Source organism: Canis aureus, chromosome 23 (genome assembly GCF_053574225.1).
Source record: "Canis aureus isolate CA01 chromosome 23, VMU_Caureus_v.1.0, whole genome shotgun sequence".
Lineage (NCBI taxonomy): Eukaryota > Metazoa > Chordata > Mammalia > Carnivora > Canidae > Canis > Canis aureus.
This window is the reverse complement of record NC_135633.1, coordinates 19,694,466-19,707,491: the sequence shown is the minus strand read 5'-3', so window position 1 is coordinate 19,707,491 and position 13,026 is coordinate 19,694,466. Positions and strand designations below refer to the sequence as shown.

Sequence of the window (13,026 nt, the reverse complement as noted above, 5' to 3'; positions counted from 1 at the left end):
TGTTTGGGACCATGGAGCCTTCTCTGAAGGACTTGAGCTCTTTGGGGAAGAGCTTAAGTGGAAGCATCTGGGTTGCGATGTGCCAAAGGAGCCTGGTGGAGGAGCGGTGACATGTGATAAGAATTGGGCTGGGTTTTCAATGGAAGGGCCAAAAAGAGAAAGGGCTCCTTCCAGCGGGTTCTGTGGAGCTGGGCTCTAGCACAAATGTTCTTAGGGATCTTTTGGAACTCGCCCAACAGGGAGTGGCTGGGAATGCCCAGCACACACAGCTCACTAACTGGCACAGCGGGAGAAAAAGACGTTGAGCAAGAAATACTGCATTTGTCCCCTGCTGCCCCAGCATGGCTAGCCTGTGGCCCTCCTGGCAGATCTCAGCCCAACTCCCCCCGCCCCCCCCAGCCTCAGTTTACCTGGTTGACCAAACAGAGCAGCCTGACCTGGGATGTTTAGGCAGTAATGAGAAGCCCATGTGTGAAAAACATTTTTAAAGCTGAAACCATCAAACACAGGTTGGTTGTCAGGGGTGACTGGTACTGTGATCCCACTGCCACAAGTTCAGCAGCTTTTTCACCGTCAGAGGCTTTTTTTTCTCGCTCCTGTGCAGTTTTTCTGAGGCTGCTTAAGCTTCTGTTCATTAGAAGAGGAAATCTAGGCTCTACGTGTTCCCTTTTGGTCAGACTCAGATACTAAAGGCGATCAGCGATCTGATAGCAGCTCTCTCAGCATCCTGGCCCTTCTGTCCTGCTCCGACTCCTGTCTGTTGTGACATCCCCCTCCTCTGTCCTGACGGAGAGTCAACGTCTGCGCTCTTGTCCTTCAGTCCTGCTACAAAGGCGGTGTCTGCGGGCCCCACCATTGCACTGAGGCCATGTGGGCTGCTTTTCCTCTTCATTAGGCTCTTCCCTTAGGGGATAGAGACCTCCAGACCAGACAGGACCTCAGGCCTCAGGGCCTCCCAGGGCCCCTGCCACTCACAGGGGCTCTCAACTCCCAGTTTAGACCAGTGACCTCTTTATCCATTTTCTCCTTTTTGGAATGGGAACGTCTACCCTATACCTGTCCCATTGTATTTTGGAAGCGGATAACTTGTTTTAAGAACCACAGGTGGAGAGGAATTTTGCTCCTGGTCAGCTTCCAACTGACATTCCCTCAGGCAGATCTGTGGCTCTGTCTGTCCATTCAACACACAGAAGCTGGCCTTCTCTGAGCCAGGTCCAGGCCCGAACTCTGGGCTTCTGAGACATTGCCCTGCCCACGAAGCGCTTACCACTTAGACAAAGTCACACACCTAAGTGGCTAGTGCTCTAGAGAGTTCCAGGTGTTGTAAGGGAAGTCTGTCATGGGCATGGAGAGGGGGACTGAGTCAGAGCAGTCACCTCCATGTGAGGGATGGGAGGGGAGCCCTAGAATCATGATGCCGGAATTGGGCCTTGAATGAGGAGTGGGAAATCAGCAGGTGGAATGGGGTCATGGACTAAAACGTTACATGTTGAAGGGGCCTTACAACAAAAGCAGGGGGGTGAAATGGTTAGTGCTCAGGAGGGGGCCAAGTATGGCTGAGAGAAGTATCACTGCTGCGGTTGTGACCTCCCGCCCAGCTGTATACAGAGGACTTCTACATACGATATCTCACGGAGTCCCCGTAACCCCACAGTGTGTATATTTTCACCTGCACTTTATAAATAGGGAAAATGAAGCTCAGTGATCTTAAAGAGCTTGTCCAAGGGACATAGCCCATGACGGGAAAAATGTGGGCCCAAATGCAGCCGGACTAGAGAGTGCGTGCTCCTGACTTCATTTTCTGGGGTAGGAGCTGGTGAACAGTGTTGTACAAGTGCTGGGGTGTCTCAGTGAGGCTTGTGACACAGACCCCGTGCTCTGGGCAGCAGGGTGGAGCTTCAGGGGTGTGTGAGAGTCAGGCTGCAGGCAGGAAAGGAAGTCAGGAAGCTATGGTGGTCATTCAGGTGGAAGACGATGTGGCCTGAAGTGGGCCAGGAGAACAGGAGGGGACAGATGTGAGAGATGATGATGAGGGAAACTTGGCTGGATGTGGAGACCAACTGGTTGTGGATGAGAGGCGGGAAGGCCTGAGATGACTCCCAGGTCTGGCTTGGTTACTTGCAGTGGCATTACCATGGTGGCGGTGGGGGTCCATATTGCAGGAGACCATCTTTTGGGGCCTGCCAAGCATGAAGGCATGGAGAGGGAGATGGGTGTCAGGTGTGGGTGTGGGACGGTGCACACATATCTCTCAGGCTTTACTTTCCCACAGACAATGAATAGTTTTATCAGTGAATCTGTGAACATGTCCTCAGGACTCACGGAATGGGGGTGTCCTCAGAGGCCAAACACATGGAAGAGTTGCAGGAGAGATGGCTGAACACTACTCCTTCCCTCCCTTTTCTGAAAAAATAAGAGAGATTGGGAGATCACATTTAGGTAGGCAGGATCAAGGTTTCCTGGAAGAACTGGCTTGAAGAGGAGATGGGGATCTAGGGAGGAAAGCTTCTGGCTTGGGCATGAGGCAGGAAAGCTGCTGGCGCAGTCAACTAACAACTAGAATCTGTCCGCCGATGGTAAGACATTTTGGTGGGGATGGGCAGAGGTTTGCCCCGGGGGTACGATGGAAGTTGAAGTTTCAACCAAGTAGGCTGAGTGCACGTGGTAAAAGGCATGAATTCTAGGGCTCGATGGTGAGCCCCTGAGACTTTCTAAGCAGAAGAGTGCCAGGTTGGAGCTGTGTTGCCTTCTGTCATTGGCTCTTCAGCTTCATTGAGTATCAGAATCCCCCGAGGAGCTAGGTAGGGCAGGATACACGGTCAGGCCCTCTTCTGCTTACATGGGGCTGGAGCTCTGTGCTTGTGTTGTTCTCCAGGTGACTCTGAGCACCAGTGTCTGAGGACCCCTGAGTTGGGCGATTCTTCATGCTGAGTGGGTGGACAGGGCTGCCTGGAGGCAGGCAGCCAGTTAGGAGGCTCTTGCAGGAGTCTAGGGTGAGGTAATGCAGGGACAGGTGAGGCTGTGGGAGCAGATGAGATCACCTGCAGCGAGCACTGGGCGAGAAGACGATCTCTGGTCTGACTCAGCAGCACTTGGCTCCCCCGATTGCATCCTTCTCCATCCTGAACCCTCTATTTGGTCTAGGGCAGCACTTTCCCAATTCTCCTGGCTGTTCCTCCTCAGTCCCCTTTGTTTTGTTCTCCCTGATGGCTGTGTTGAAGTGTTCCAGAGAGTTCTCTGAGGCTCTTTCTTTCTTTCTTTCTTCCTTCCTTCCTTCCTTCCTTCCTTCCTTCCTTCCTCCCTCCCTCCCTTCCTTCCTTCCTTTCTTCCTCTTTCTTTCTTTCTTTCTTTCTTTCTTTCTTTCTTTCTTTCTTTCTTTCTTTTTCTTTCTTTCTTTCTTTCTTTCTCTTTATTTCTCTCTCTCTCTCTGTCTCTCTCTCTCTGTCTCTACTATGTGAACTGCTTCATGCAGTTATTTTAGATTATATCTCTCTGCAGATGGCTCCCAAACTCTCTCCAGCCAGACTTACCTCCAAACATCAGACTCATATTTCCAAATGCCTTACTTAGCATATCTTCCTAGTTAGGCACCTTATTATTATTATTTTTTAAGGATTTTATTTCTTAGAGAGAGAGAACACAAGCAGAGGGAGGGGCAGAGGTAGAAGGAGAAGCAGGCTCCCTGCTGAGCAGGGAGTCCACCATGGGCTCGGATCCCAGGACTCTGAGATCATGACCTGAGCGGAAGGCAGGCAGACTCTTAACCGACTGAGCCACCCAAGCACCCCCTCCCTCTTAGGCATCTTAAACCAAACATTTCCAAAACCAATCTCCTGATCCCCTCTTCCCCCCTAGTTGTTGCTCCTGAAGCCCTCCTCTCTGGGACTCAGGGCAAGCCATTCTGACGTCTTTCCCCCATGTCCACTCCATCAACATAGCTTGCTGGTTTTGCCTTCAACCTATATCAAGATTTGGAACATTTATCACCCATCAATTTGGTCCAAGCTACCTTCATCTCTCACCTGGATTTCCTGTGTTCACCCATGCACTGCATTCCCACCCACCCCCTCCATTTTCAGCCACAGTGTTCCTTTGTGAAAAGATATGTTAGAACCTCCTGTGCTCAAAACCCTTTTCTGGGTTTCCATCTTAGAGGCAATGTGGAAGAATGGTGTGCATCCTCGGCAAGCTACCTAAATTTTTGCTCATCGGCAAAGTGGGAGAATTACCTGAGTGGTGTGTGGGGATTATGTGATACAGTGTTGGATAAACTCCTAGCATGGAGCTAACAGACACCTGCCTGAGAGGGGAAAGGAACACACACAGAGTCTTTACTCTGTGCCAGGCACAGGATACATATTACCTTTTAAAATCATTTGGATTATTTTTATTTTGATCACTACTACCTATCTACACAATTTAAACAAATACTTGTATATGATTTGTTAAAACAGCTGTTGTCTCCCCACCTACCCTCCCCATTGCTCTTCCTCAGATGCAGACTCTTTACATTTTTTAGTATTTTTATCCATATTACTGAAAAAATGCTTGTTCTCCTGCTTTATTATTTTTTTTTCATTAGTGACTTCTGAGTCCACCCTCCAGGAGGTGTGGACTCCACTGCCTTTCCAGCCCTACTACCCCCACTACTCACAAGCACTATCCATCCCCTACCAGGCTGCCTGCACACTTATGGTTAGATTGCCACATGGTTTTTCACTGTATGGTCTGTGGTTACTTTTTACTTTTTGGTCTCCCTGCAGTTTCTTTTATCACTCACTTGGTTTTCTATTTTCTTATCATTGAAGTCAACAAATTCCTCACCAATCATATAAATCTCTTTGGGCGTTCTGATGCCTGAGGTGTCCTGTGATTTTCATGTTACCAGAGAAATCTCTCCCAGAGCTTTGGAAAGCTCTCTGCCGTGGACCAGCCGCCCTTTTACGTTTGCTGCAGAGCTGTTGCCCTTATGTCTCCTATCACTTCTCCATGTCCCTGTGGGTTTATGTCTTTCAAAATAAATTCTTCTACCTTTGTTGCAGTGGATAGCTAAATTAGATGTTCAGGTTCAATCTGCTGCATTTACCTGATGTCTATCTTGTTTACTTTCACTGGTAACAATGCGATATAGAGGAGACTGTTGAGTCTGAAAGGGGTTAAATAACTTGTCTAAAGACCCATGGCCATTATGCCACAGAGCGCATGTTTTAACTCAAGACTGTCTGGCTATGAAACCTATGCTCTTTCTTCTTTGTCCTCTGAAAATACAGGTGTTATTGATTGATATGGGATTTGACTGCAAACGTTGGCACTGCCATCAGTTTCCCTTGTATGTCTTCTGTCATCTTCATTTTTTTTTTAAGTCCTGAAAATGGCTTCTTGCTCTCTTATCCCAAAGAGACAGGTCTCATATACCCCTTTAAAAAGCTGTCTCCCAAGCATAGGAATAGCAATAGGTATTTCTTAACCATTTAAGAGCAACTCTGGTTTCTGAGCAACCTGTAAATTATGGGGACAAGGCTTTGGTTGGTTGTGATACAGTGACACTTCTTTACCACCTGGTGGCCTTGTAGGGAAGGAAGAGGTGTACAAGGAGTCCAAGTTTGGTTGGTGGTGGTAGGTTCTTGCCTGAGAGTTCCTTTCCCAGGCCTTGCCTTCTACTTGGGGGCACTGTCCTCCCCCACCCCTCCACCTGGATGCAGCTGCCAAGGGAACAGGCCCTAGTGCTGGCTCAGCTGTGTCCATGGCACAGGAGGAGCAGGGGCACCAGGGACTCTGGTGCTGTTCCTGATTCCTTCCTTTGTCTGGGCCATTGGAAGCCTGCCTAAAACACTTGTAGCTCTAACTACTTTTACTGAGAGAAGAGTATTTCATAGAATGGAATGGAAGTTTGCACTTCAATATGGGTAGGATAAATCAAGGTTACTTGCCCTGGACTTATCTTCATCAACAGTTCCTGCTAATGCAGTATCTAAATCACCAGCCGCCTAAGAGTACATCAGATAATGAGCAGCTCATTGTGGCTCACTTTCTAAATTTCAGAACCCCTAATCCTGTGCCCTGATGAGCTTCCAGGTGCCAAACTGGTGTTTGTGTGGTGTAGTTCAGGTGACTATGACATCTGTCATTTGAAACATGGCTGTCCTGTATTGGCTGGCTATATAGCTACGAGGTCATTTTCTCTCTGGCTGGTAGCAAAAAGGGTAAAGTTCAGTGGTAGTGGGTCATCGTCATGGATAAGAGGACGACGGCATCTAGAGAGGCCTGTGGGTGAAGTGAAGGGTGAATGGTATGTGGGCTACACCTTCTCTTAACATTCCCACCTCTTCTTTGTAGCTAGAGATGAGCTAGTCTCTTGGTAAGAGAAGTCGGCCTGTGCCTCCACCATCAAATGCAGGGCTCCAGTAATAGTCCAGACGTCAGAGAGAATGAAGACTGGTCTTGGCCACTAGAACAGCTGTCACTGTCCTGAACTTGTTAAGAGCAATGTCATCCTCTGTTTGCTCCTCTGCTTCCCGGGCTGGGGAGGGGGGTGTGTGTGCACACTCCACCGTGGAGTCCCCTGGACACACTGGGTCCTCCTCCGGTGTTGTCCACACTGTGTCAGGCCCCTGGCTGGTGGCTGGCCCTCTCCTGTCATTGGTAGAGAACGTGATTCCACTTCCACTCCCTACCACCTGCTTAGAGCTTGCCCTGCTTTTCGTGTGGGCCTTTGGAGTCTTCCCTGGAATGTGGCTCTCCCCCAGCCCCTTTGGGTTGTCGCCTCTTACCTCGCTTCTCCCCAGGAGGCGTCCAGGCATTCACCTGCTGGAGCTTTGTGCACTTAAGCTCGACATCCCTCATGAACCCAGGCTCCCAAGGGAGGAACAGGCACTGAATGCTGCTGTTGGACCTGTTTGCCTCTGAGGCCCCGAGTTCCTTGAGGGCAGTGGTTGTCCTGTTGTCCTGTGTTACTGCTAGAAGCTCCAGCCTCAACTGCGGCCCTGAGGAGAAAGTGCCTCCCAGCTGCCAGAATGGGGATGGTTGGTGACTTTGTGGCCTCCCTGTTGTGATAAGAGTGTCTGTGCTCATGGGTGGGGACTGGAGGCCTCACATCGATGGCATATTTGGGCCTTCAAACATGTACCCCACACCACTGACACCTCACAGCAGCCCTGTGACAGAGGCCTGCGGGCCGCTTCTTACCCAGGTGCCTGCCATCACCTCAGACCCAGCAGGTTTGGAACTGAGCTAATCAGCTACCCCAAACAGGTTCTGGCTTCTGAGCGCTTCCAACCTTACCGGCCCAGGCTCCTGGGGTGTAAATATGATACACCTTTGACTCACATTTCACTTCACACCACCTCCCACGGGTCCACCCAACTTGCCATTTGCCAAGTACAAACTCATCACTGGGCAGAAGGCCCGTGGACCTCCTTTTACGGCCCTTCTGTTGCAGAGGGATGCGCCCTGGGCCATCGACTTGGCATCTTCTAACTGTCCTCTCCCTTCTACCCTGATAGTAAGACCCCAAATGGGACCTGTCTGTTGCAATGTGAGATCTTTCTTCTTAAGGATCTGTCATGTTTAAATCGGAGACCACTCAGTTTGTTGTGTGCTGGCATCCAGACCCCTGAAGTAGTGGGTGTGATTCCCAAGCTCCTCTAATTAATTGCCCTTGTCACACTTATGTGAATTCTGTGAAAGGTTTTGACTCATCATGAGCAGCTGGATGCTCCGGTATAATCTCATCAGCCATTTTGATATTTGCCAACTCCATCCTGCCTTTACATGCTTCTCTACCTTTCCACCCTGCTCTGCCTAGAATAGCATTCTCCCCTTTGTCTTCTGAGAAAGCTTCTACTCATCCTTCAAGACCCAAGGAAGCTACATACCTGCCCCAGTCAGCATACCCCCAGTGGCTTCATAATTATTTGTGTATACTTTTGTCTTCACTAGACTACGTGATCCATGGGGGAAGGGACTAGGTCTGTTTTATCGTTATCTCCTCAGCATCCAGCACAGGAGGGTTTAGGGAATGTTGGTGGGAAAGACCTACCCATTTACTCATAAACTTCCTCATGCCAGGCACCATGCTAGGCACTGGGCACACACGGGGTGAACAGGGTAGACAGGATCCCCCTGCCTCCCTGGGATGGGTGAGCAAAGCCAGTTAGCAAGGAATCAAGGATATGGACCAGATACTTTGGAACTGCTGTGCTTCAAAGGGGCTGCTGTAGATGGAGGTGTGCAAGGAAGGCCTCTCTCTGGAAGACACATGGGAGCTGAAGGGAGCTGAACCCTGGAAGATGAGAATAAATCAACCATGGAGGGAGCTGGAAAAGCACACTGAGGGCTGAGGGGATGGCAGGTGTAAGGTTGCAGAGGTGAAGGTCTTGGAGTGTGTTGCGGGGGAGGGGCAGACAGGAGATCAATGCTGCTGGAACAGGAGCAATGGGTTGGCCTAGCCAGATCCTACACTGCCTCTTTCATGGATCACAGTGAGCAAGCAGTTTGGATTTTTCTTTGGGAGTAGTGGGAAGTCCTCAGAGGGAAGTATTTCAGATCTTCAGCATCTCTGAATAGGTGGGAATGTGCTGATTATTGGCCTGTTTCTGGTTCCCCTCCCCCCTTTCTGGTACTTCTTTCATCACTACCACCGCCACCCTGACCCTAAGCTTGCTTCCATCCAGATTCTGAGATATGCACACCGAGTTTGTGGTTTCCAGCCATCCAGGCTGCTCTTCTCAGCAGGGGCAACTCTCTTCTTTGCTGCAGCCTTGCCTGGCTCCTGCCACAGCCCTAAGGTGCCAATGAGGCTCCCACCCCCTCCGCAAACTCCGGTTCTCATTCCCGAGTCGATTGTGCAATGGTTCTTGGCCTGCTGAAGCCCAGTGCCTGTTCCCAAACCTTCCTTGGCCTTTGCTCCTGTGAATCACCACCCTCCCCCTCCAACAGGCATCATTGCTTATCTCTCTTTGCCATGCCTAGGGGAACCAGCCTCTTGGACTTACCTGGGTTCTCCCTCCCTGAGCCTACCCTATTGAGCTTAAAGTCTCTCATCCAGTGAGCTGTCCTGGCACAAATACATCCTGAGATGATTGCCTCACTTCAAAAACAAAAACGAAACAGCTAGCATATATTGAGCACTTGCTATCTATAAGGGAATGTACTAAGTATTTTCTATGAAATATTAAATCCTCATTTAATCATGACCTGGACCTGGTGAGTTAAGTGCTGGTATTTTCCCCCTTTTACAAATGAGGATGCTGAGGCTCAGAGATCACAGAATAAATGGCAGAGCAATGTTCAAGCCCAGACTATTTGAACTGCTACTGCCTGGTCCAGTCCCCTGTGATTCTTTGTGGTCCTAAAATTTTTATCCACACCATCCCCAAAGCCACTTTTCTGTGGCTGTTCAGTTTACTTTCTTCTCTTTGAAAGTCCAACTTCCCAGGGAACATGAGCCAAGGAGACCCTCGAGATTCTCTGTTTCCTGGCCTGTGCCACCTGTGGAGGAGCCAGGCCTCTGTTCTCCATGGCACTTAGGCCCATTGGGCATATGCATGGGTTTTGCTGATGGAGAAAACAACAACTCCTGCCTCCAGTTTATAGACGTGAACTAGAGATTACAAATACTGTTGTAAGTCTGTCCCTGCCACCCAGGGAGTGGGTGGGAAGCAAAGCAAGAAAAATGAGAAGAGGCTGCAGGAAGACAGTGTAACTAAAAGACCTTTTGTAGAGGCAGAGCTGTCTAGAGGTGGAACCAACTGCCATCTTCCCCATTAGACAGGAGACTCAGCACTGGGGGAGTGGCTGGACTGAGTGTGCTTGGAGAAGCTCTCCAGTCCCAAGGAGATGGGATGCTGCTCCTTGCATGGTATTGGGTAGAGTAGAAGTAAAATGGTAAGAGGAAGTGTTCCAGGTTCTTGGGACAGAACTCTCCCCACGACAGTGTGCCGGCAGCCTTCCTAGGCCAGGCCCCTTTTTGACATCCGAGAAGTGAAAGTGGTGGTGGAGGTCTCAGCCTGGACCGTGTCTACCCAACCCATTGCAGGTGCGGGACAAATGCAGCTGGAAGACAGCTGTGTGCCTGCCCAGACTGTCTTGATCCCCTCTGTTGGAGGGCACGTCCTTTTGAGTCACTTTTCCTGACTTGTAGGGGAACTGCCCCAGTGCTCTCTGTAAATCTTCTGGAACTTGGGACCCTAATGGTGGCTCCTAATTTCAGAAGTGAGTGGGATCATATACTAAAGGTTCATGGAGATGGAGCTCTTGTCTCCCTCTACAGATGTCAGAATCAGGGGCGGGGATGCGGTTGCATGTTAGGATTCTTGTGAGACTGTGCTGCGTGATGAAAAGGAGGGTTTGAGGTCTTGCGTGCATGGTGTGGACCTTTCTGTAACTTTTCCTTTGTTTTGTGCTTGAATTTTCAGTAAGAGAAGGAGAAGACTGAGGGGAAAGGCATCATGGCTTCTGATGCCAGTCATGCACTGGAAGCTGCCCTGGAGCAAATGGATGGGATCATTGCAGGTACAGTCAGGGAGACCTCACAACTGTGGCTTGCGCCCTCCGCCCTTGAGAAACTGTTTTCTCACATTTGACTTTTCTTTCTGGCACAGCAAGAAGCCCCTCGGTAGATTTATTTTATTTTATTGTGCATGCCATCTCTTTTTTTTAGTTTAGACTTGTAGAATTCTTTGAATCCTGGCATGAGGTTAGGTCTGCCGCGACAGTGTGGGCACACTGGATGTTAGCATGTATCAAACCGTGGCCCAGCATGGGTCCCGGATGTAAGGCGGTTTGGCTGCAGTAGGGTTACCTTTACTGCAAATTTGCCAGAGCACATTATGGCTTATCACAGTCCAGCTGAAGTGAAACTCCAAGTCTGGCAACTTTGCCACCCTCGTGCACTTGTCGACTCCCTCCCCAGCTGGTCTCCAGTATGTTTGGGAATTGGGAGGCAGTTTGGTATTGATTCACCTCATCACCTAAAGAATGTTCTTGGAGCACCTGGGTGGCTCAGTCGGTTAAGCATCTGACTCTTGATTTTGGCTCAAAAGCATCAGACTCCGTGCTCAGCAGTGAGTCTACCTGAGGATTCTATTCTCTCTCTCCTTCTCCTGCTGCCCCTTCTGCTCATGCGTGCGTGCTCTCTCTCTCTCTCTCGCTCTGTCTCTCTCAAATAAATAAATCTTTAAAAAAATCTCCCTTATTGGGCAGCCCGGGTGGCTCGGCAGTTTAGCACCTGCCTTCAGCCCAGGGCGTGATCCTGAAGACCTGGGGTCGAGTCCCGCGTTGGACTACCTGCGTGGAGCCTGCTTCTCCCTCTGTCTGTGTCTCTGCCCACCCCACCCCCCTTTGTGTCCCATGAATAAATAAATAAAATCTTTAAAAAAAATCTTTTAAAAAAAACGTCCCTTATGCCATATTGTGTCTTACCTGTCATAACTGACTTAACATTCACATTAGTCAGTTAGCAATATTCCCTATAAAAGATCCAGCAAAACTGGTTAATTGGAAAGGACTGCCAGTGGGCTATTTGGGCTAATTAACTCTTTGATTGGGGGAACCCAATCAATATGGATTAATTAGAATAAACCTGTCATTGAAAATCTTTCCTGAAGGTCTCAGGTCCTCTTTCTGTCCTGACCTGATAACAAGTCAGTGGCCTTATTTTCCATGCTGGGCGTGCTTCTTTGGGCCCTGGCTCTTTATTGTGTGGAGCTTCTGTTGGAGGAAGCCAGGGAGGCAGGCTTGGGCTAAGTGTGGCTAAAGCCCAGGATGTACATGGGTACCTGATACTGCCATTTGCCAGACATTTGCTTCGCTGTCCACCCTGAAGAGAGAATCTGACTCACTGAGGCTTCTGGGTGTTGGTGCCCAGGGTGGGGTTGGGGGAGGCATTGTGTGTCGAATATTCTTCATGTTCTTGGTGGGACTGTAACATGTTCTGTCATCTGTCAGGCTCTTAATTTCTCAGTGAACAGAATAGCTCTTGAGAGGCATGACTAATGCTTTTCAGAGGCATTTAGGTTGGGATGTCCTGTTCTAGGCTAGGGACTCCAAAGCCCCACTGAGAGGCAACAGTCAAGAGCGTAGATTTGCTAGCAGTGCTTTACACAGTCTCGTCTGGAAGCTGTGGGGGGCTCATGTACATTGAGATCAGAGCCACAAGGACACCTGGGTGGCCCAGTGGTTGAGCATCTGCCTTTGGCTCAGGTCATGATCCCGGGGTCCTGGGATCAAGTCATGCATCAGGCTCCCCACGAGAAGCCTGCTTCTTCCTCTCCCTATGTCTCTGCCTCTCTCTCTCTCATGAATAAATAAATAAAACTTAAAAAAAAAAATAGAAGAGATCAGAGCCAGGGTCAGACCCTCAAACCTTAGAGCTCTTGGATGGCTGTGAAGGATGAATGGACACTTCCTAAAGAAGACAGCTGGCATGGGGTCAGTTCTCTTCCTGCCTCCCAATTTCTCCAGATTGGCATTCCTAAAATGACGAAGCCGCTGGCGAAGTGCCCTGTTGCAGAGAGCTGTATGTGACCCTCAGGGCCTTGCCTTAACACAGGATCTGCAGGTGAGGATCTAGGATGGACAAGGAGGAAAGGCCTCTGTGATGGGTTGTACAAAACCCAGGAGGCCCATCCTTCTGTCTTTCCAGCACAAAGTTCTCCCTTCTTCTTCCTTTTCCTTTATCCTCTTCCCTAGTTGAACCCTCTTTAGGCTGCGGTGACTGGAACAGGTGTGAGAGTTTTGTAGCAAGGCAATCTAAGACATCCCAAGGCATTCTTTGCCAATTGGTCAGTTGGTTCGGGAGGAGCTCCTGGAGCCAGGCTGCTTGGCTCAAATCCTTGCTCTACAACAAACTCTTGACCCAAGCAGGCCTCAGTTTCCTCATATTTAGAATGGGAATGATAGTAGTACCCACCTTCGAGTGTTGCTATTTTTATACACATAAGGTGCTAAGAACAGTGCCTGGCATATCGTAAGCACTATAAAATGTTGGCTTCTGATAAATTAATGAGGAATAAGAAATCTTATTAT

At 49.4% G+C, this 13,026-nt stretch overlaps 1 protein-coding gene across 10 annotated transcripts in view; it reads left to right on the top strand.

The window, feature by feature from the left end:
• Window positions 1-13,026, top strand: part of PPFIBP2 (PPFIB scaffold protein 2) — a 169,894-nt gene that overhangs the window by 22,455 nt on the left and 134,413 nt on the right. For 9 of the 10 annotated variants that reach the window (XM_077866624.1, XM_077866623.1, XM_077866619.1 and 6 more), the window contains exon 2: window positions 10,416-10,512. The exons of the other annotated variant lie outside the window; for it this stretch is intronic. In XM_077866624.1, coding sequence (XP_077722750.1) covers window positions 10,449-10,512 — 64 coding nt within the window. In that variant the 5' untranslated portion in view covers window positions 10,416-10,448. The remainder of the gene's footprint in view (window positions 1-10,415; window positions 10,513-13,026) is intronic. 10 annotated transcript variants of the gene reach the window in all.